This window comes from Armigeres subalbatus, chromosome 2, assembly GCF_024139115.2.
Source record: "Armigeres subalbatus isolate Guangzhou_Male chromosome 2, GZ_Asu_2, whole genome shotgun sequence".
NCBI lineage: Eukaryota > Metazoa > Arthropoda > Insecta > Diptera > Culicidae > Armigeres > Armigeres subalbatus.
The window spans coordinates 44,800,649-44,824,055 of record NC_085140.1 but is presented as its reverse complement, the minus strand read 5'-3'; the positions used below and the strand labels follow the sequence as shown (position 1 = coordinate 44,824,055).

General features: G+C 39.6%; 1 protein-coding gene across 1 annotated transcript in view; it reads left to right on the top strand.

The window, feature by feature from the left end:
* LOC134208949 (uncharacterized) overlaps positions 1 to 17,719 on the top strand; it is a 540,525-nt gene extending 522,806 nt beyond the window's left edge. The window contains exons 14-15 of the mRNA XM_062684917.1: positions 71 to 2,670; positions 15,562 to 17,719. Coding sequence (XP_062540901.1) covers positions 71 to 2,670; positions 15,562 to 15,801 — 2,840 coding nt within the window. The 3' untranslated portion in view covers positions 15,802 to 17,719. The remainder of the gene's footprint in view (positions 1 to 70; positions 2,671 to 15,561) is intronic.
* The last annotated feature ends 5,688 nt before the right edge of the window (positions 17,720 to 23,407 follow it).

Below are 23,407 nucleotides of genomic sequence, written 5' to 3'. Positions count from 1 at the left end.
GTTTGCGTGTTTTTCCCACCCGCTCCCGCTGCTACCAACAACCACCGCATATCGCCATCCAACTCAACAGTTGCCAAAACTAGCAATCTGGCCGTCGAAGCGCTTGCTGGCTTGGCTTCCGTGGAGGACTTTAAATCGGTCGCACTAAAATCTAGCACCCTGCCTCTGAACCAAAGTTTCGTTCCGTACAAACCGTTGATGTTGTTGCATGTCAAGGGCCGCCGACACGTTCAGACCAGGTTAGTGGAACCGGTGGCACGGTCGATCAACCGAGGAGACTGCTTTGTGCTCGTCACCTCCGATCGACTGTTTGCCTTCATGGGCCAGTTTGCAAATGTGATCGAGCGATCACGGGCCAAGGAAATCTGCGACGTGATCGTGCGGGATAAGGATCTGGGATGTGGTGCAACGAGTGCTACGGTGATCAACGATGGAAAGTTTTGCAGCGAGCGACAGTTACGTGAATTCTGGAAACTACTTGGACGCGGTCAGGAAGATCAGAAAGTAGACGTTTGCGATGCTGGGCATGCCGACGAGGATGAGCTTTTGGAGAGCTGTCTAATTGAGACAACCAAAGTTTACGAATTCGAAGATGATGGGTTGGTGCCACTTGAAGAATACTGGGGTGCTGCGCCCAAAATGGCTATGCTGGATTGTAAGAAAATCTTGATCTTTGATTTCGGTAGCGAACTGTACATTTGGAACGGGAAGAATGCCTCAAGTGAGGCCAAGAGGGCCGCTATCAGGTTAGCGCAAGAGCTGTATTTGCAGGAATACAGTTATGACATGTGCCAGTTAAATCCAATCAATTTCACGGAATTGAGCGGTGACAGACAGAGAGATGCCAGACGTGTACCGAAGAGTGGATCTGTTCGTCCGGAATGGTGCTTGATTGCGAAGGTTACTCAACATATGGAGACGACTCTATTCCGACAGAAGTTCATTGATTGGCCAGATATAACCGTTCAGTTGAAGGACGATGGTTACCAGTTGGGGGACACTCCCAGTTTGGAGATTAAACCGGTCGACGGTGAGATGTTGTTTAAAGGACAGCCCTATGTGGAACCGAATTTGGTGCTCGAAAACACTAGCTTGGGACGTGGGAACTTTTACTATGATACTAATACGATGCGTCACTTCGATGTGCTAACGATCTCAGTGACTCAGTGGGAGATTGACGAATACGAGTATAAAGTTATTGAGGGTCCATCTTGTGGACATTTCTACTCTGACGAAAGCTACACGGTACGTTGGATGTATCAGGTGAGTGTGACCGTGCGAGAGCTTAGTGGAAAAGTTTCAAATCGAAGCACCGTTGTTGGACGTGACCGTTGCGCCTATTTCTGCTGGCACGGAAAGGACGCTCCGGCCAACGAAAAAGGTGCAGCTGCTCTTCTGACTGTTGAATTGGACAAGGAAAAGGGTGCTCAGGTTCGTGTTGGTCAGGGTCAGGAATCATCGGCCTTCATTCGCCTATTCAAAATTATGTTTATTCACAAAAGTAAGAAGACTTTGCGGAATGCCTGGCGTTTGTTTATCATCACCGGTAACTATCCGGAAGAAACAGTCTGCACCGAAGTGATTTGCCATGAACGTCAATTACGCTCCCGTGCTACAATGGTGCTAATCAATGGTGAGAAGGGCCGCGTAATCCTTTGGAATGGATGCAAAGCCCAGCCTCATGCTAGGGAAGTAGGTCAGAACGTTCTCAATGCCATCATTCAAAACAAGTATACCGAACTGTTTGATGAAAGTCTATCTTCAGTAAGCTCTAAAACTCTCGAAGAAGGACATGAAACTCATGAATTCTTCGAAGCACTTGAAGGCACTGAAAATCGCCATTCGTACCATTCGTTGCTTGGTTCAAACCAGGACTTCAGTTACACACCACGAATCTTTAACCTGACCAGCATCAATAACGGTAATTTTGAAGCCACAGAATTGCAGTATAATCTACGGTGCAAAGATTTGGTTTCACCGTATCCGTTCCGACAGGGAGATCTGTACGGTGCCCGCCAACCGACGATATTCATGATCGATAACGGGCACATACTGTGGCTGTGGCAAGGATGGTGGCCAACGGAAGACGGTGCTGGAAGCGATTCTGGTAGCAATAGCGGCAGCGACAACCACAGCAGCTTCGACAGTAATCGCTCCGGCGAAAACCGTTGGCAAAGTGAACGTCGAGTCGCAATGGAGACGGCAGTAGCTTACTGGAAGGCGAAACAGCGGAAAATCGGCAACGGTACAGCCATAGATGAATCGATGAGTAAGATTTGTAACGGAAACGAAAACCATGCGCAACTTCCGGACGAAAACGGCAACGGTGCCATCGATGAGGTTGACATAGTCGGGAAAACCACTGCCAACAATGGAACATTACAACACGCTGCCAGCGACACAACCGATGACTGTGATACTAACCCTGCTGCTACACTCAGAGGGGACTGTGATGGCGTCGCTGTTGAGAACGGTGCTGTAATTGATGACGGGATTGGTGACGTTGGTAAGGGATCTGCTAGAGAAGCCGAAGCGATGCAGCGGGAGGAGCGAAGCACACTGAACGACATTAACGGCTACGTGGTTTGGGCAGGTTTGGAACCGTTGGAATTTATTGCCATGTTCCCCGATTGGGAGCAGCGCGACGATGTTGCAGAGATTAACGTACAGGTGAGTTTATTAATGTAAGAGCTAACAGGTATTATATGCGTTGATAGAAGGTAAGACCGTTGTTGTTCGCGCGGTTACATCACATTGCGTGAAGCATTTCTCAAAGTATTGTTACAGTAGGTAATGTGAAATTATCGTCACAGCTTTTTGAACGTATTTATTAGCCATATCGCCTTTTGTGGACTGCCTTCTGCAGTTCTCAATATTTTGTCTATTATTAAGCAACTTATATGTAACCAGTCGTAAATTCTTTTTATGTATTCACATATCTGTTCATTCTACTTTTTATTATGATACGTGAATCAGCCTAAGCGCACAAATTTTCTACAGGAACTGAACAAGTTGTATTTTTTCGGTCAAATTAAATTTATTTCTGGACAGATTTACTGAAATTTTGATCAACTTTATCGGTATTTTTGTAAAGCGATTCATCTAAAAACATTGCAGAAATCATGTTACTTTCTCCGCAATCGCATTATTTTGTTATTTGGATAGGTTGTATGAATCAGAGTTGAATGGCAAAATATTAATAATCAAAGGGACTTTTTAAAGTGGCACGCAAAGAAATAATCGGCAACTTGAAGAACAACTACCTTGATGCTGTTACCTGATTCCGTTCAACAAAGTCAAAATGCGTTTCAATTCTTAAACATCGTCTAAAAACTAAATAATTGCAGAAAAAATACTAAACTAAGAGATAGCCGTTTAGTATTAACCGACAATTAAATCATAACACGTCTGTTTGGTTCGATATGTGGAGGCAAAACTGATATTTTTAATGTCATATATGTATGTTAGTGGCATACTATGATACAAAACAATTCGATGGTTACTGCGCCAACATCCTCCCTTAACCGAGAATCCGTCCAATGCCAATTGTTCGTCTTTCAGTTTCGAATCTGGGAGCCGGAATCGCCTTCGTCAGTATGTCCGCAACTTGCTGTTGACTTCCAACGTGCTGCAAACCGATCACATTTTCGTCGATCTTCTCGCGTACGAAATGATGACGAATGTCTATGTGCTTACTGCGTGGAGAGTAACCGACTTCCTTTTCCGCTAGGTGGATCGCGCTCTTGTTGTCGCAAAAAATGGTTATCTTCTCAGCAACGCCGGATAGCTCCTGTCGTAGTCCTCGCCACCAGATAGCTTCTTGAGCTGCTGCCGTCGATTGCCTTCGACAACTCCAAGATATCGGTCCGCATGACTTCATGAACACATATCCCGTGATGGTTTGTGGCGTCTCGATGTCGTTTCCCCAGTCCGCATTACTAGCAGCCAGTCAAACTTTCGTCTTCTTGTTTCTTATAAATTATTTTCATCTCCTTCGTCCCTTTCAGGTACCGCAAAATGCGCTTCGCTGCTGTCCAGTGCGGTTTGCCTGGATCGCTGCTAAACTGGCTAACTACATTCACGGCAAAACTGATGTCCGGGCGCGTGCAACACGCCAGGAACTGTAGACCCCCAGCAGCTAACGGGACGGAACTTTCTTCATCTGCTTTCGTTCTTCCTCACTTCTCGGACCGTCAGGGTTGACGAATCCTTCTGGCTGCTCCATATAAATTTCCTCCTATTCCAACTCACCTTGCAGAAACGCTATTACTGCATCCATCTGGTGAATCTTCAGGTCCAACCTGGCAACCAACGACATCAAATAGCGGACGGTGGCATACCGGACCACGGGCGAGTAGGTATTTTCGTAGTCGACACCCTTGACTTGAGAGTAGCCCTTGGTCACTAAACGGGCTTTGTACCGCTCGGTGGATCCATCTGGATTGGTCTTGACCGTGTACACCCACTTGCAACGGAGTGCTTTCCTTCCAGCAGGCAAATCGGCGAGCTCCCAGGTCTGATTCTTCATCTGCGCTCGGTACTCCTCGACCATCGCGTCCTTCCAACGGTCGCTGTACTTGCACGAAATCGCTTCCTGGAACGTCTGTGGCTCGACGCTCGCATCACCTGGGGTTACGCGAAGCTGTGGAATTTGGGAACGTTCGTCAGGAAGAATACTGAGTCCCAAATGAAAGACCGATACTTGCCTGGGGTTACGCGCTCCCTCGCACTGCGCCTTACCAACTGTTGTGGGTCCTCTGGTTGTGGAGGGAGCGCAGCAGGTTGTAGGTCAGGGTCGATCAGCGTCTTGTCGGCGTCTTCTGATTCCTCGGACTGAGCTCGTCATCTTGCGCCTCCAGATCGTTTTCTTCACCGTATACGAACTGTTTCTCTGCAATATCCATCTCGTTTTGCACAACCATTTCGAAAGGTGCTTCTTGGGTGGAATCTTCTTCTCTCGGAGTATCTTGACCTTCCTTCAGAAATATCACGACTCACTGCTACGTCCTGCGTCTTGAAGTTGTACACTCTGTACGCTTTTGAGTTCTCACTGTAGCCCATGAAGATGCAACGTTCTGATTTCTCATCCCATTTGCGTCTCTTCTACTTCGGAATGTGCACCATGACTTCGCTTCCAAACACACGTAGGTGCGACAAATCGGGACGCTTTCCCGTAAACTTCTCTTCAGGAGTGACATGAAGACCTTTAGTTGGTAAACGGGTGGCGACGTATGAAGCAGTGGCTACCGCTTCCGCCCAGAATCGTTTTCCAAGCCCAGCATCAAACAGCCCTCCTTAGCCGTGCGGTAAGACTCGCGGCTACAAAGCAAGACCATGCTGAGGGTGGCTGGGTTCGATTCCAGGTGCCGGTCTAGGCAATTTTCGGATTGGAAATTGTTTCGACTTCCCTGCGCATAAAAGTATCATCGTGTTAGCCTCATGATATACGAATGTAAAAATGGTAACCTGGCTTAGAAACCTCGCAGTTAATAACTGTGGAAGTGCATAATGAACACTAAGCTGCTAGGCGGCTCTGTCCCAGTGTGGGGATGTAATGCCAATAAGAAGAAGAAGAAGCATCAAACAGCATACTCTTGGCACGCTCCACCAACGTTCGGTTCATCCGTTCTGCAAGCCCATTCTGCTCTGGATTGTACGGAACCGTTGTCTCGTGATGGATTCCAGATCGACGCAAGCACCGCCGCATCGCACAATTAACGTACTCCTTGCCGTTGTCCGTTCTGATCCGCTTGATTTGCTCTCCCGTTTGGTTCTCAACAAATGACTTGAAATCTTCAAATGCGTCCGCCTTCGATTTCAAAAAATATTCAAACGCCTTCCTGTTCGCATCATCGATGAATGACAGGAAGTACCTGCTTCCTCCCAACGATTCCGTCTCCATTGGCCCACAGAGATCGGAGTGGACCAGCTCGAGCACCCGATCAGCACGATTTTACCTTGAACGGTTGCCGCTGGTGCTTACCTTGAATGCAGGGAACACATTTCTCCAACTCTTCGTCTTCAAATTGCATGCCAGTCGCTATTTTCCTCAGCCGATGCATACCGTCGGCCGAAAGATGTCCCAATCGACGATGCCATAGTTGAAAACTATTCTGCCCCCCTGTCACGTGAACGTTCGGATTCTTCGTACAGACCGTCCGAATACTGTTCAACCGCTACAATCTCCTTCGTGGGGCTAACGACCTTGCACGAACTCTTGTCGAACGTCACCTGGTATCCGCTCTGGCATATCTTGCCCACGGACAGCAGATTCAAGGCCAAATTTGGAACACACAGCACATTCTTCATGGTGATACCACACGACGAACCTCCGATGTCTACTTCCAGATTGAAGACGCCCTTCGAGACGACGTCAGCTTTCGCATTATTCGCTACGTTGATACTTGACGACACATTTTCAGCTTCTTCCAATAACTTCCTGTTCCGGCACGGATGCGTCGTTGCACCGGAATCAAAGATCCAGTCGGTATTGACCTCTGACGACTGTATTGCGTTGAACGTCGCGTAGAATGCAGCGTGACCACTTTGTTTCACACGGGCTTCTCCTCGGGTTTCCTTCTTCTCACTAAATTTCCTCTGGCACTGGGATGCATAGTGTCCCGACTTCTTGCACTGGAAACACTTCACCGCAGACTTTTCTCCAGATTTCTGCTCCGGTCTCGGATGATTGTAGAACGCACCACCACTTGACTTGCAATTGTTGCCGACCTTCACATCCTGCAAGATTTTCGCCTTGACGATGTCCGCCGTAAGCTGCATTCCCGACGACTCCAATCCCAGGATGATCGGTTCGTACTGCTTCGGCAGGCCTTTAATCAGCAAGCTCGGTAACCTGGTGTCGTCCACTTTGAAACCTACCTCCGAAAGCTGGTGACACGTCGTAAACAGTTCGTTCACGTACTCCTGTGTCGTCTGGCAAATGATTTCTTCATCCCGTTCAGCGCCAACCAGTCGGATTCCCGTCAGTCTTCTCAACAGGCCAATCTTCCGTGTCGAGCCGCTATGCTCGTAGGAATCCCGCAAATTGTCCCACGCTTCTTTTGCGGTTTTGGCCCCAAATGTGGGGGGCACCGGTTCTGGTGATAAATTTACACTTGTTTTACAAACAGCTGTGCGAAAAAAAATATGGTCCCCAACATAAAATGAGCGAGAAAAACATGTTTCATCAAACCCCCTCGGTGGGGGATGCCTACACTCAGGAAAATGGTTCTTACAATTTTCATAAGACCAATCTTATGAAATCATTTCATAAGAATGGAATTATGAAAATCATAAGACCTTGTTTTGACAAATTCTGGATTTATATTTGCTATCCAGCGAAATGTTTTCTTGAGGCGTTGATAGGCGTGTGATGTAATCACGCGCCTCCTAATCTCGACGTCCACGGTTCAAATCCGGGTTACATTTTTTACATATATTCAAAATATTTCATAAGATCGTCTTATGAAATTCATTCCATAAGAAAAACTTATGAAAATCAACACATTTTCTTTTGTCGCAATTTCAAAAGAGTATCTTATGATATTCATACGACCCGTTTCTTCAGTGTATCCGAATCAGTTTTTTCCAACTTTTATGCAAGTGCGATAGTTTCGTTTTCATGGCTTGTTATGATCCGAAGAGGTTTTTGCCTCTCTTTCTTAAATGTTATTCTATTATGAGCAACAATTGGCCCTGACGAAAGCGAGAAAATAAAATGGGGGCCGGTTGATACTTTTTTATTTCACCCAGCAAGGGATATAGGACGTAAATTTTAAAATGCTTATTAAAGCGTTAAAACATATTTTAGCCTAAAATTGTTCACTTTTTTGGGTTAGAAATTTAATTTACTTTTATGTAGGTAACACGAAAGTTGAATTATTTTAATTAGAAAAACATGTGTAGATAAGGTCCCTAACATGTAGTTTTTCAAAATTCTCACCCTACGTATTTAAAAGTTTTCAACATATCACTGTTAGTAATATTTTAAAAGCATTTTAAAATATATTTCCTATACTTCAGTGATTTCACGCACACGTCCGTCGCCGCTAGATGGCAACAGCGCGGCTGCGACAAAGCGAATAGATCTTATTGTAATTACAATTCAATTTGTCGTATTGTTACAATAATTTCTATTGTAATTCTATTGGACTTTTCTTATTAATGTGTTTTTCAAGATTGGCCTAACATTTACTCTATTTTGAACGAACATATTTTGGTAAGTTTTTCAGGCCGGTTCACACGTGCAGCACTTTTTCGGGTTTTGTTTTTTGAAATAGTTAGAGGCTTACACAAATATGGGTTCTTTGGGAAAGTTGACCTTAAATAAGTCAAATAATCGATTGAGACAATAAAACGAGATGCAATTTTTGACGGGAAAGATCAATTACAAAACAATGTATTTAATCATTAATTCACAATGTGATAAATTATAAATATTATGAAAATTATAAGATTTGTGATACCCTAAATAAGAATTTAGCCTATTTATTGTCTTATTTTGTTAACTTTTAAAGTTTAGATAATTATCCGTTTATTTCTGGCATTTATAAGGTTTTTTTTAATTTTCTTATAATTGCATTATTTTATCACTATTCGCGATATCATGAGCATGAATTAAAGACAGGGTGGCCAACCGGAAAAACTGTTAATTCGGCTGAAACTAAATTAGTTTTTAAATTCTTTATAATTAGTTTTATTTTATCAAATTTCATATAAACTTTCTCGTACTATTCCAACCAACCCAGAGCTTTATTGTGGTCTTCCAGTTTATATAATGAAGCCCTGTTTACTGAAACCTATAATGTAGGTAGTTGCCCAATTCTTTGTGGTTCATTATTTCACATAAAATTGCAAATAAAAAATGGTTCCAAAGTGTCACAAAATCTGAAAAAAACATTTTATTTGGTTCAGTTTTTTTCTGAAATTCAAAGTAAGTTAAAATCTAGATAAGGGGCCATCCAGAAACCACGTGGTCATATTTTTGAAGATTTTCAACCCCCCCCTCCCCCCATGTGGTCTATCGTGGTCATTTGGCAGACCCCCCCCCCTCCCCCCCCCTTTGACCACGTGGTTTTTTTTTCAAGCACAAAAATAAAAAAAAAAACCTATGTAACTAAAACATATGGTTAATCCGATCAATTTTGAAGATGGACAATTTCAACTGATTCAAAATCAAACTAAAACCCAGCATGGAAATTATAAATTTTCATTATTTCGAAGATTTGTATGTTGTTATCATGTTGTAATGTGTATCAGGTATTAGGTTATCTAGAACTCGCATACCTTCGATGCATCAGGAGGATACCAAAAAATGCGGACTCGCGAATATGTTATAAAAATTTCGAGAAAAATTTGTAATGGTTTAGAAATTTTCCAAAATATCCCTATATTTTTTAATTTCTTTATTGGTGATTTTTTTAAATACATAATTGCAATTTTTGCTTTTACAAGTGCTAATTTATTATTGTTTTGTGGAAAATTTTCAACTGTTTATGGAAATTTTGCATTATTTGCAGTAATTCTATATTTATTTAATACTCATACCCTGATTTCTTTATTGGCAATTTCCAATTCTATTATGGAAAATTTCTATTTTTTCTCTGATAAATAATCTAGAGCTGGCTCATCTCTCAAAATTTCTAATTCTTCATTGAAATTTTATTTTGATATTGACTCGTGGAATCCAATGATGCCATACTAAACATATTTTCTCGGTCACTCTGATGTCTTTCGAATAATTTCCCAAGGAACTTCTATTCCATATCTCGAATATGCTTCAGTCAATGGTCTTTTCATAAGCGCCTCATAAAAGAATGAATTTATTATAAATCAATTATCATTTTGGAGTTCGGATCATTCGATTTATCCAATTAACCAAATTATGAATGATGTATGATATAATATCCCATTAGGTCCATTGGGTTGATATGACAATTGTTATTTGTACAAACTACTACAGACTTTTTAGTTAAAAAAATTATGTTGAGCTTTTTAATGGAATGTCTTTACTTGTCATAAGACGAGTTTGTACCTTCCCATTTAATTCCACCACTTGATTGTACCTTGACAGATACGTATTTCGACCTCAACAGTAAGGTCGTCTTCAGTGTTTCGTACTTGACTCGACTTAGGTTATACAAAACTTTTAGGTTTTAAAAAACGTCCTGGAAGTCGTATTGTTTGAACTACTTAATCATCCAAGTCCGTGAACCCAGTGCTTCTAAGGCCCTACAAAAAAGGCTTAGTCATTGTGCAGCTTGATGTTGACTCAAGATAATTTTGGTTACCTTGTCTCTATGCTTATTTCATCGGATTGGGTACATACCGATGATGAGGACATTAGGGGAAACTGGACACACATGATCCCCACTTTTTGTTTAGGATATTTCTCGATGTAACATGCACAGATTTGCACGCTTCTTGATGGACTTGATAAAAAATTTAATAAGCTATTCAAAAACGTCATTGGAAGCAATTATTTGTTCATGAAAGTTACCGAAAAATCGATTTTGCCGAAAGATAGAAAATTTGGCATTTTCAAAACTTGCGGGAGACTTGATCCCCATATAGGGGGAAATTAATCCCTTTATGAGCTGAACATGTTTAGGTTCTTCCAAATCTAATGAAAGGTTGAATTGGTCTTACCTCAAATCCTAATAATTCTTAATAGTCTGCCGTAACATCAATCGTGCTAGTATTTTAGTTCTCGAATAGAGTAATAGTGACAGATAGAATGTCTGCTATAGCAACAAAATTGGTCATTTTCTCCAATAACTCCACTTTTCTTTCTAACCATTCACTCCACTGACAGTGATCATACCACGACAACCATGATGTTCCCAAGAGGATCTCTCTTTGTGATTGATACAGTTATGATACCAAAAATGGTTGATCGATACATAAATATATGGTCATATGGAATGGGTCATCGTTCTCACCGGCAGTCTTGAGGTAGTAGAGCAAAATTGTTCAAAAAGGTCTTTTTGCCCTCAGATGCATTCAATCTATTCTACAAGCATTCTAAGTAGCTGAAAAAGTGACCCATTCTCACCCCTATGTGACCCATTGCCTCCCCCTTGAGATCGCCAGACTACTAACAATACCACAACCGTGATAATACCAGAATGATGGCTTCATACATCAATATGGTACTATCACGCATCATCATTTTTGTAATGCGTGTTATTATTACACTAATGCGATTTCTCTTTAACGACTGGCCAAAAGATGTTGAATGAGCCTATTATTTAAAATTCTTGAGGAAGATTTACAAATAAATGGTGATTGTAAGCAAACTTCTCCTAGTTCAAACGGAAAAAAAAAATTAATACCTGATCGAACAATACTGATTTTAAGCCCTGTGATTTGTTGAGTATTTTCAAAGCTTAATTTACACTCTTTTTCATTGAAAATAATGTTCAAATGCATTTAATAATCAATCAAAACTAAGTGTGTTCAACTACACTTTGTTCTGGTTAATGAAATGAGGAAAATTCAAATTGCGCGTGTATTGTCTGATTGACAAAATTAAAGAGAATTAAAATGTATTTATACTTTTTAACTAGATAAGAATTTTAACAGATCAATTAGTTATAGACAATACAATAATATGCGACGATAGACAACAAACGCCTTAATATATGCAATATCGGGATCAAGTGTGTCCAAACTGTGGGGGATCAAGTGTGTCCATGTTGAGTATTTATCTTGTTTTGTTTTTTGTATTCAATGGAAAATAAGCAATAGTTAATTGAATGAATTTATTCAATTCTACAATAATAAAACTTTGTCCAGTAAAAATTTGGTACGTTTTGGTTGGACATATTCAAAGTTATTAAACTTTTCTCCTTTGAAGAAAAAAAGGATTGAGAATGCTTAAATAATAAAACCTCTCTAAAACCCATTTACATCAAGTAACTAATATCAAATGTTACTCAGATTCAATAATCTATCTAACGGATTCGTTTGCACATATCACTGGTATAAAAATGTGATTAGTTTTCGAGAAAACAGAGGGGGATCATGTGTCCCCGGGGATCATGTGTGTCCAGTTTCCCCTACAAATGTCATGATTGATCACCCGAGAAGTCGTGGGCTGAACTTGAGAGCAATCACTGGCTTAACGTTCAGGATGACCCATCTTATCTGAGTGTTCAGAATGATTCAAACATTTCAACTTCATTTGCATGCTCTTAGAATCGAAATCTTCCCAAAGTTTCGGATAACTGAGTTTTCAGGGTCAGTCAAATTTGAGCTCCCATATTTTTTTCTGTAAAACCAATATCTAGATGAACAATTTTACTGAAGAAAATGGTGGTCTAGCTCTCTTTTGTGATTTAATAGACAATCTAAAACGCTGGGCATATATGACCCATCCGTCCTGAAAGGGTTGAGATTTGTTTTGGAATTCAATTTCAATCGTTATTATAACACTATTTATTACCTAGATTGTTTTAGGAATTGGAGTGATTTTTTTCTGGAACACTGACACTTTTTTCATATCGCCGGACTCTTCTTAGTTCTAAGACCCTTTTATGAATTTAAAAAGCATTTTATTTAGAATTTCATGTTGATTTTTTAAATTAAAACTTCTCTATGTCATAACCTTTTTCATACGCACTACTAGAATTTTGTGCATTATTGATCGAAAATTTAAAATGCACCTAAATGTTCTAATTAGGTGCATTATTCAATTTTCGATCAATTAGCCTCATTATTCAATATCATAAGAACTAGGCTTCTTAATCCTAATTGCCTACATGTATTGCTTGGACGAATTTTAAATTCCAAGATCTTCCTAATTTTCAAAAATAATTATTCTGGAGTTGCAAGGTAGTTCAGAATAGTTAAAAGAAATTCTTCGGAGTCTCCACGGAAAAATCTTCAGTATTTCAACGATTTTTTTTTCGAAATTCTGTGGAAAAGTTCCTAAAAAAGGTTCGGTAGAAATTTTGAAGAACTAGAAGAATCCGTAGAAGGATCCTAAATGCATATTTACGATGAAAATTCCAATAAACATCAAATTCGAAGAACTTCCGGTATAAATTAGAAAAAAATCCAGCTTACTTTTTTTACAGAATCTCTAAAGATTTTTTCAAAATCCTGGGCAACTTTAATGAATCTTCAAAGGAAATTCTTCTAAATTTCCAATGGATTTTTTTTCGTTTTTAAAAAAAATCTTAGAAATTTTTAGCAGCTTTTTTTAATTTCCAAAAGAAATTATTTGGAATATGCCAAAATATTTCCGATGGAAATTCCTAAGATTTTTCAGTAGAAAATCGAAAAAAGTTCATCTAAAACACCAATAATGAATTTCCCGAGGATATTCCGATGTTTTACAAGTGGAAATAACGAAAAAATTGAACTTTTGTAGTACTTGTGGTGGTTGTACTTTAGAGGCAATTCCAATAGGAATTCCTTAGAAAATTAAATCAAAATTTTAAAGATTTTCTGATGTGAAAATTCCTTAAAATTTTTAAATCATTTCTTGTGCTTCTTTGCATGGTAAAGATTTAAAGCAATGTTTAGCTGAACCTACAAAGAAATCAAAATGACTTTCCGAAGAAGAATGAATTTCCCATGAAATTTTGGAAGAATTTATGGTGCAAATTAAAAAAAAAACACGAACCTTGTGAATTCTAAAGATTTATTCTTTGAAAATCCAAAGTATTTGTTGAAGATAATCCATAGACTCTTCCGTGGAAATTCTAAATAATGCCTCGAATAAAAAAAATATTTGGAAAATTTAAAAAAATGTGATAGAATTCACAAAGAGCGTAAAAAATTTCATTTCAAAATTCCAAATTTGAAAACAAAAATCCAAAACAAAAAATCAACGGTAATATCAAAGTGTTTCATGTGGCATTGGCTTTTAATTTCTCATGAAAATTCAGAAGATTTCTTCTTGAAAAATTTAGAAGTCTTCTTCTTCTTCTATGGCTCCATATTCCAACTGGAAGTTGGTCTGCTTTTCAACTTAGTTTATTCTTTTAGCATTTCCTCAGTTATAAATTGAAAGTTTTAAATGCCAGCAATTGTACGATTATATATCTTGTGTAGCAAGTACGAAGGATACATTATACCTAGGATGTCGACAATGTTTGACACCCGAAAACATCCTAGACAGGAACGAGAATCGAACTCGTCATCTCCGGATTGGCAATCCTATGCCTTTGGTCGTAAGGCTAACTGGAGACTAAACATTTTAAAGTGCACTCCCAAAATGTTCGAAAAACTTATTTTGGAAATGAAATAGAATTTCTGGTGAAGATTCGGAAGAACTTGTCGAAGAAATTCATTAGAATGTAAAAAATATGAAAATATGAACATTTTTTCCACCGAAAATTATATGTATTTCCCACGAGACTGTTTTGAATTTTCAGACAGAATTCACATAGAATTTTTTCGGCATTTACACTGGCGATATTTTGTTTTTTTCATGACCAATTTGTAGAAAAATTACAAGCAAAATTTTCCAGAGAAAATTGTTCAAAAACATTCTGAATGCCAGCACTTTATCAGGATTATATGAAGTAAGGTCAAAGTTTTTACAGGAAATTTTTTACTGGATTTTTCCTGAATATCCACAAGACATTCTTTTGAAGATTTTTCTTGAATTATTGTAAAAACATGAACAGTTTTCAAAATTGTAGCTGTAGTCCGCTGATGCAAAAGTGTCGGCGGCGTGATGCCAAAAACCATCTGCGGCGGAATTTTAAAAAAAATATTTTTTCATTTTTCTTTCCCAATTTTTTTTGGTGAAAATTGAGACTGAAACGCAACCTGCTTTTTCTACTTTTTTTTTTTATGGAAAAAGGATCTAAAGCTAAGTTGGCCAAATAACTCAGACATGCATCGGCGTTGCGACCGACGCTGCGTTACCGGGTTTTCTCGATGCTTGATGCTAAATTCTTTTTAACACTGAGTTGAAAAGACGCTACGTGGGCATCGGCCCTAAGATGCGCTTTGCGTTTAATGATTAAATCATTAAATTTTGATGATTTGTATTTTTTACACCGCTATTGTTATTTACCAAAAATTTTCGTGTTAAAAAAAACCACGTGGTTCGAGAGCAACACCCCCCTCCCCCCATGTGGCTTATCGTGGTCATTTTCCAAACCCCCCCCCTCCCCCCCTATATGACCACGTGGTTTCTGGACGACCCCTAACGCTGAAGAACCCATTTAAAAATTGTATAATATACAAGGTCAGTATCACGAAATTGTTTAACACAGGATATGTGCCCGTTTGTGTCAGTATCTACTTACTTCTTAATAATATCATCTTAAACTTAAAACTTTTCGACCAATTCGCATTTAATATCAATTCAAAATTATGTTCAATTATTTAGAATAATTTGCAGTAATGTGCCATAATTTCAATCAATAGTACAGAACTAATAGCGCTGTTTTTATTGAGCTGGATTTTAGGTCACATCCCAATCAATTTTGGCTTTGCTGTTGATTTTTTGTTCATAATTCCTACTTAAAAGTTCAAACATTTAACTAAACATTCGTATTTTTTGTTGTTCTTGTTTCATTTCTATTATCACCTAAACAGGATGGCCGTAAATCTGCCCCGCAGCCAATAGCCAGCAGTCTGTCGCTTCTGTCGCGCAAGGAGTATCCCCTGTCTGTGCTGCTGGAGCGACCGCTACCCGAGGGAGTCGACCCGACCAAGCTAGAATTGTACCTCCACGAGCAGGACTACCCGGAGGGGCTGGGGCTCACCAAGGCCGAGTTCGATCAGCTGCCCGCGTGGAAGCAAACAAAACTCAAAAAGGAGCGAGGTCTGTTCTGAGAAGACAAACGAACGAATACCACCACTTGTTTTTGCACTTATTAGTACTCGGATGGTTACCACTAACTTTTCCTTCCCCTCCATGTTCTTCGTTTGTTAAAAAATGAAAGGCTGCATAGGAAAATTTCGTTTGTTTTTTTTTACCAAATGTTTTATGTCTTATATTTTGGAAATCCTTCGTCGATGTGTTTTACCTGTCTCAGTTCAAACAAAGGCAGACACAATTATATTTTTCTGGGTCTTTCCAGTTGTTCAAATTTTATTCACAAGTTATTTTGTTTTTGTTATTATGATTTTTGTTTTCACTCTCGAATTTACGTTTTTATACTCTGGGAGGGGCGCTAACGGTTGTTTTCTACTTAGATGTTGTTTTTAATTTATGTATTGATTCATAGATGGCGCCACTCCAACTTTTCGAAAATCATTTGTAACTATAAAGTGAGAAAACCACTATACTCTAATTTGTAAAAAAAAAATGAGATTGTGTATCAATAAAAGATGATCGAAAACGTATCCTCCGACTGTGTGGAGATTTCCGCTAATTTTTAAATACGAAGATTTCAGCTGCCCTCTATGTTTTAACCTTTTAACCTTAAAACCGACGGAAAGACGTGTGAGAATCCAACACTCTGCTCCCGAAAACGAGAATGCTTTATACAACTTTTTTATATGAATAGAGAAACGTAATAGCAGCGCATACGATTTCATACTTATGAATAAAATATGAAATAACTTTTCATAATATCTTTCGCCATTCGTCATTTTTTTTGTAAAAATGTAATTTTATTACCATTAGTAAGCCTAAATCGTGCATATATGTTACTCTTAATAGCAGTCTAAAATGATTAAATTAACTTCTTTTTTGCTTTTGCCCAACTGGTTTATGTAGAAATGTGTGCTATCTTCTTTAAATTATTACAACTTTAATACACTTGGAAAAGGCAAAAAGCAGAATTCCCCTTCTCTCTTGGCAGTGATAGTATGTTTTAAGGCGCTTATTATTATTATTTTTGTAAAATCCTGCATTAATATGTTTAAAATATCATATGTAGATTTTAGGTGGATCGGTTTTCATTTAAAAAACAAAAGTCACAATTGAAAAGAAAATTTCGTGTTTTGTTGTAAAAAAGAAGTACTTAAAAGAACTGAACTCTGCTCGATGGGAAATATGGAGACAAACGAACAAGGCAGAACCACTTCCACATGGTTTAGGGGAAGTTGTTCTTTTATGAACTGTTTTATGCCTGTTTGTGCAAGTGTGCGTGATGTAACGTGCTATTTGTAGTGAAACAGTAACTCTGTGTTCCATATTTACCTATATAATATTTGAAACCAAACATTGCTGAGCTCCACACACCGAATAAAAAGAATGGTTCATAATATCCGCCAATGCAAGAAAGAAAACATTTTGTGTGTGCTACTAAAATAGGATTTTATTCAAATAAATCGGCCGAAACCAAGAAAAATCACAATCACTAAAATACCAGCCTCATTGATTATAATAGAAATATACACATATACATGAAAAATAATAATTATCGACTAAAAATCTTACAAACAGCCGAACATTTATCATCCTCCCGAACACTTTACAAACGCAAACACACAAACACAGTTGAAGGTATATACCGATATCAATATATACACCATTACACGAAACGCGCATATAGCAGCAAAACAATTTAAAAAATAGTCATATACGGTCCTGATTCGAGCATATAGAATAATTAATCATTTGCATGCTTTGTAAAGCTCCGCGTACAAGCATCTTGAATGCTGATGCTATGAATTACGGCGGCAGAAGAAAACGAACAAACGAACACACACACAGGAGCTAAAGCTAAATTGTGAATGCGGAAGAGTAAGTGCAGTGTATTATGGAAAATATAAAAGATGAAAAACTTTTTACCAATTATAAGTGCGCAGCTGGTACTTGAATAATGAAAGAAATTCCTTCTATAATACATTGATGACAGTCGATTTTTGTCGTTGAATTCCACATCTTTTCAACGTTTTCACCCCTACGTAAGGTATGGCCGACCTAGCCTCACTTCCGTTCCAGAATTTCAGTTGATGTTGGCAAACACCAACAGCCGAAGAGTGTTCTCCACTGATACACACCATGCTTCGCTAACGTTCAGCAGCACAGATTTCACGTTAGAATCAAAAATTAGATTTCTGGTGCGTTCTCTTATCTCTGTCTGCCTGTTTTCCAAGATATAGGTACCACCGGAAATAAGTATAAAGACAAGCATGATACATACATATTTTCATACATTTTCATCATGTTTGAGGATCGAAATTTCGATTCATAGCGATTCGGTTTGGCTAAAATTTTGCTAGGCACCTGTTTTTAACTTGAAGTTTATATCTTTAAGTGAATTGAATACAACATCTTTATTGATTTCGGCCTCCGAATTTGGAAATAATAATAAAGACACCACTTTTTTTATGGGGCTCCATACAACGGAACTGTCTTCATAATTATTTCCCACAGAAACGCGTATAAGCAGAATATATGCATAACTGAAATTTTCATTGAATGAAAATTAAAGTTATTTTAGACCTGCTGGAAAAAAAGCAGCCCAATCGAATCGGATGAATCGAGATAATGACCTCCCAACTTATTTCCACCAGTGTATTTATCCGTGCGCCTATTTCGATCTTGGTATCGCCGTTTGAAGAGTTGTACCAAGTGTAAAACAATGCAGACATAGGCAGGCTGATAAAATACGGCAGATTACAGTAGACTGGACATGTAGTGCGTCTGCCGGAAAAGAAACCAGCAAAAGTAATGTTTAGCAGAGAAACTAGAAGAGGACGTCAGCTCCGGGGTAAATCTCGCACTCGCTGGCTGTGCGCAATCAAGGAAGATGCGCGTGCGGCCGGCGTGTAGGGAGACTGGCGACTGGCGGCCCAATAACGAGCGACCTGGAAAAAGACATTGCAATCGCTTTTGTTCCAGACAACACGGAGTGTACGATCATCATAGGATATGATAGAATCAGGTGTTCCATGGCAGGCCGCGATGTGGTTCACGGTCAATCGTACCTACCAGAATCTCGTCGATTACGATTAGGAACAGTAACGGTGATAGGGTACATCCTTGCCGGATAGGGTCGGACAAGACCCCATTGTGCAGCACTCTACACGAGAAGACCTCCCTCTGTGCTTCTATGATTACACACGGTCTTCCGGCACGAAATCCGGCCTGCTGCCGCCGCCCGCCGGAGAGTTGCCGCTATTTATGCTCGCAAATGGCTATAAGAACGGTACACAGCAACATAACGCCTCGCAAGTTATCGCATGCTTTCGATGGCTGTTTGAATTTCTAGCAGTGAAGGAGCTTCGGTATTGACGTGTGTTATACGTCGGGTCCTAGGCAGATCATTCCAAGGTGGTGGTGGCCTGGCTGGCACTTGAAAAGATGTTCGAAGTGCTTAAATCAGCGTCAGGTCAGTTGGGTAGGTAAGTAACTGACCAGTCGCATCGTTCTACTCATCTTTGCCCAGCATAGTCGTCGTGAGGTATCGTAAAGTATGCGAATGTCTTCGTTTTCTGCAGCTCTATCCTCTTTGTCGACATAAGCGTTTCACATCCTTCTCCAGAGCCGAGTATCTTTAATTGACGGGCTTCTGTGTGTAGCTATTTTAAAAACAATAATTACATAATTTCAAAAAGAATTTCGTATTGTGCGATAATAAGAACTATTGTTGTTTCAGCAATCCAATAGGATTATTTTCATAGAAGCTTGGAATGCTTCAGCTTTTCTGAAGGGTTTGTACATTTAAATAGTATTGTTGTTTTGAAAAGAGATATCTGGTTAATTCAAAAATATTTTTTTTCATTTGAATGACTTTCTTCTCGTAACTCTGGCTCCTCTGATTTGTTTTTCGCCCTACAGCTACTTTGGCTTCTCTTCAAGGCGAGCTCGGTTGTCTAGAGGCTACCGCTTCTGCCTTATAAGCAGCAAGTAGGAGGTCGTGGGTTGAATTCCAGGCTCGTCCCTTTCCTACTTTGTATTTCTATCTTAGTTCTTTCATGTTCTACTAAAACGATTCCTACTGTTAGAACCTTCCACATCAGCAATTCCCAAACCTCCTGTTACCGACGCCGATCCCAACCGAAGGAATTGGGCGACGAGGGTGGGTATGATGTTCGAAACAAGCTAACGTCTAATGACAATAGCTGGTTTCAAACTCGTTCTGTTTCTTACTTCCAGCTTGCTACCTGAAATAAATGAAAGTTGTTATGACAGTGCGTCAGAAATGCTGGGGAATTCCAGTGATGAATCATTGTTCAGAGGTTTTTCGGAAGAAGATGTACTGCGGCGGTCAGGACGTAAGACAAAAGGAGTTCCACCTGAGCGATTTGGTGATCAAGCGAAAGTGGTGCGAGCAGATGATGAGCCCGAACCACGAAATTTACAAGAAGTAAAATAATCGCAGAATTCAAAAGCTTGGCAGGATGCTATGACAGAGGAAATAAAGAGTCATGCTGTGAAAACACAACGTGGGAGTTAGTGCCGCTGCCCGCGGGAAGAAAAGCAATCGGAAGTCGTTGGGTTTTCAAGTTGAAGAAGGATGTAGCTGGCAATATAAGCAGATATAAAGCAAGGCTTGTGGCGCAGTTCGGGGTTGACTTTGATGAGGTGTTCGCCCCAGTAACAAACCAAACAACATTTCGTGCACTTCTCGCTATATCCAGCATTGAAGGAATCGCACTGAAGCATCTGGACGTGAAAACTGCTTACCTTAATGGTGACCTGCAGGAGGAAGTTTTCATGAAGCAGCCACCCGGATTCGAGGAACCTGGACGTGAGCACCTTGTATGCCGACTGAAGAAAAGCATATACGGACTTAAACAGTCGGCGAGGTGCTGGAACCGCAAATTGCATGAGGCCCTAAACAGAATGAAGTTCAAGCAAAGTCAATCGTACACTAAGGTCGTAGTGTACGTAGTGTACGTGGTAATCTATGTAGATGATATTGTGGTAGGGTGCAAAATTTCTTGGGAATGCAAATCGCCAGAACGGACGGGAAGTATAGTATCAGTCTTGGTGGCTATATCGACCATGTATCAAAACGTTTTTTTTTAAAGCTTGATGATCGAAGTGAATCGTTCAAAGACGCAACCGTGTACCGTAGTTTGATCGGTGCTTTATTATACTTCGCCGTTCACGCCAAACTGGGCATATCGGTTAGTACATCAATTTTGGGACGCCAAGTAAGTTGTCCATCGGAAGCTGATTGGTGTGCAGCAAAGCGAATAGTTCGGTATCTACGAGGAACAAGAGATTGGAAGCTTGAGTTTTCCGGAAAAGAGAAAAATCTTGTTGGTTTCTGTGACACTGATCAGAAATCTCGGAAGTCTACAACCGGATATTGTTTTCTGCTGGGAGGTGCAGCTATTTCATGGGTAAGCCGTCGACAGTAACTTTATCATCCATGGAAGCCGAAATTGTGGCATTGAGTGAAGCAAGCCAGGAAGTAATCTGGTTACGAAAGCTGTTGTATGAAATGGGAAACGTTCAAAAAGATCCAACTTTGATATACGAAGATAATCAGAGTTGCATCGCTTTTGTGCGTTCGGAAAGATCAACGAAAAGATCGAAACACATAGAAACTGAAAAACATTTAGTTAAAGATCTCTGGTAGCAGAAGAAACTACAACTTATCTACTGTCCAACGGAAGAAATGACAGCGGATATCGTAACAAACCCATTAGGCGCAGTGAAGCAACGTAAATTCGCCGGTATGATTGGAATGAGTCTCACTCACTGAGGAGGAGTGTTAGTAAATAGGAACAGTGATTCAAATTTTGACTTTTTTGCTCCCCTATGCTTAAACAATGGCATTTGCTATTTTAATAATCGTCTCAATTTTTTTAGCTAATTTGACTGTAATTTAACTGAGCACAAGCAGTTTGAAGCTTATATGAAAATTACTATGAAAACAGTAACTTTTGTGAAAAACCGTTCCCCACCATTGCCCATTAAGCTCTAAAAATGTATGAATACGTTAGCGACATAGGAAATTTAACAAGGGAAAATATCGTCGTTGTTGCTAAACGATTTGATGCTGGCAACAAAAGTTATTAGGGAAATACTGAATTGTGGGAAATTCAATTTAACACGTAAAAGAATAACATCAATATCAATAATGAGCATTTCTGTTTTCTTTATAATTTTGCTCACAAAAGTCAGATTGCTTCGCAACAACAACTGACTTTCAGCTTAGGATCTATTCTATGATAGCGATGCATTAAATATATTCAAATAGATTCTGGGCTGGTTCACGAAACGATCCTTTACATGAGCGACAATCCTCATAGTAATTTTCATATAACCTTCAAATGGCACATGCACAATCAAAATACATCCAAATCAGCTTAAATTTGGGAGGACTATTAAAATAGCAAAAACAATCGTTTAAGCACAGGGGAGCGAGAAAGTCAAAAGTTGAATCACTCTAGTGAGCATCCCTACTCATTCTACATGCAACGTAAATGAATAAGCGCTGCCAACCTAAACAACTAATAGCGGAAGTCACGCAAAAAGCTTGTGACGCTGGTGCATTGTAACTCACTCTTGTACAGATCCTCGTTGAGTTAACATCCCTTTCTTTTTTCAAGTTTCTTTAAAGATTCCTACGGGCAAGAAGGGCACCCTTCTAAAAATCATTTTTTCAAACTAAAATGTATTAGAACACCAATATTCACACAAAATAATAGCTTTTAATGCACATTGGCCATATTAGAACAATAAAAATGACGAGCTCGGTGGTCTAGTGGCTACCGCTTCTGCCTTATCAACAGGAGGTCGTGGGTTCAATTCCAGGCTCCAGGTGTTTCACGTTCTACCAAAAACGATTTCTATACTCTGCCGTAATCTGAAAAAGTGACGTATACGCCATTATCCAAAAATGGTGTTAACAAGTAGTACTCATTAAGCTCTTTAACAGAAAAATGGCAAACAAGCATATTGTAATTTAGCGCTTACATCACTTTCTGAGATTACAGCAGTACTGTTATAACATCCCACACTAACAATTCCAAAACCTCCCGTGACACCTATGAGAGGTCGTAGAGTTCCCTGCATCTTTCTTAAGGACACTCCCGGAATCCAATTTTAATAAAAATACTCGCGTTTTCACGGGCACACCACTCAATACGGGGTCAACGCACAACTGTCATTTTTATTATTTCAGCCTTGTTGCGTCGCAGCATGCGTGAAATAAGAAAAATTACAGTTGGGCGTTGCTTCCGTGTCGAGTACATTTAAATTTTGATTCCGCGAGGAGTGTCCTTAAATAGGTGTCCATCTAACCATCCTCCTAACTAACCATCGCAAGGACGTGGTCATGACAGATCTCGACTATTGGAGAGTGCATTGCTTCCATCTAAGAGATAGTGATTAGTACCGTACTGTTGTATCTGCCAGACAACTGGTTTTCGGGATATTAGGTAGTAATAAAAGAGCACTGTTACTTGTGACGGCACAAACCGAACTGACAGAATAACAATAAGAATCAGAGCGTAACACTTTCACGTCACTTCGGGTACATGTAGTCTTTGTCGTTTCTGAGTCGGCGTATCCTTTTTTTCA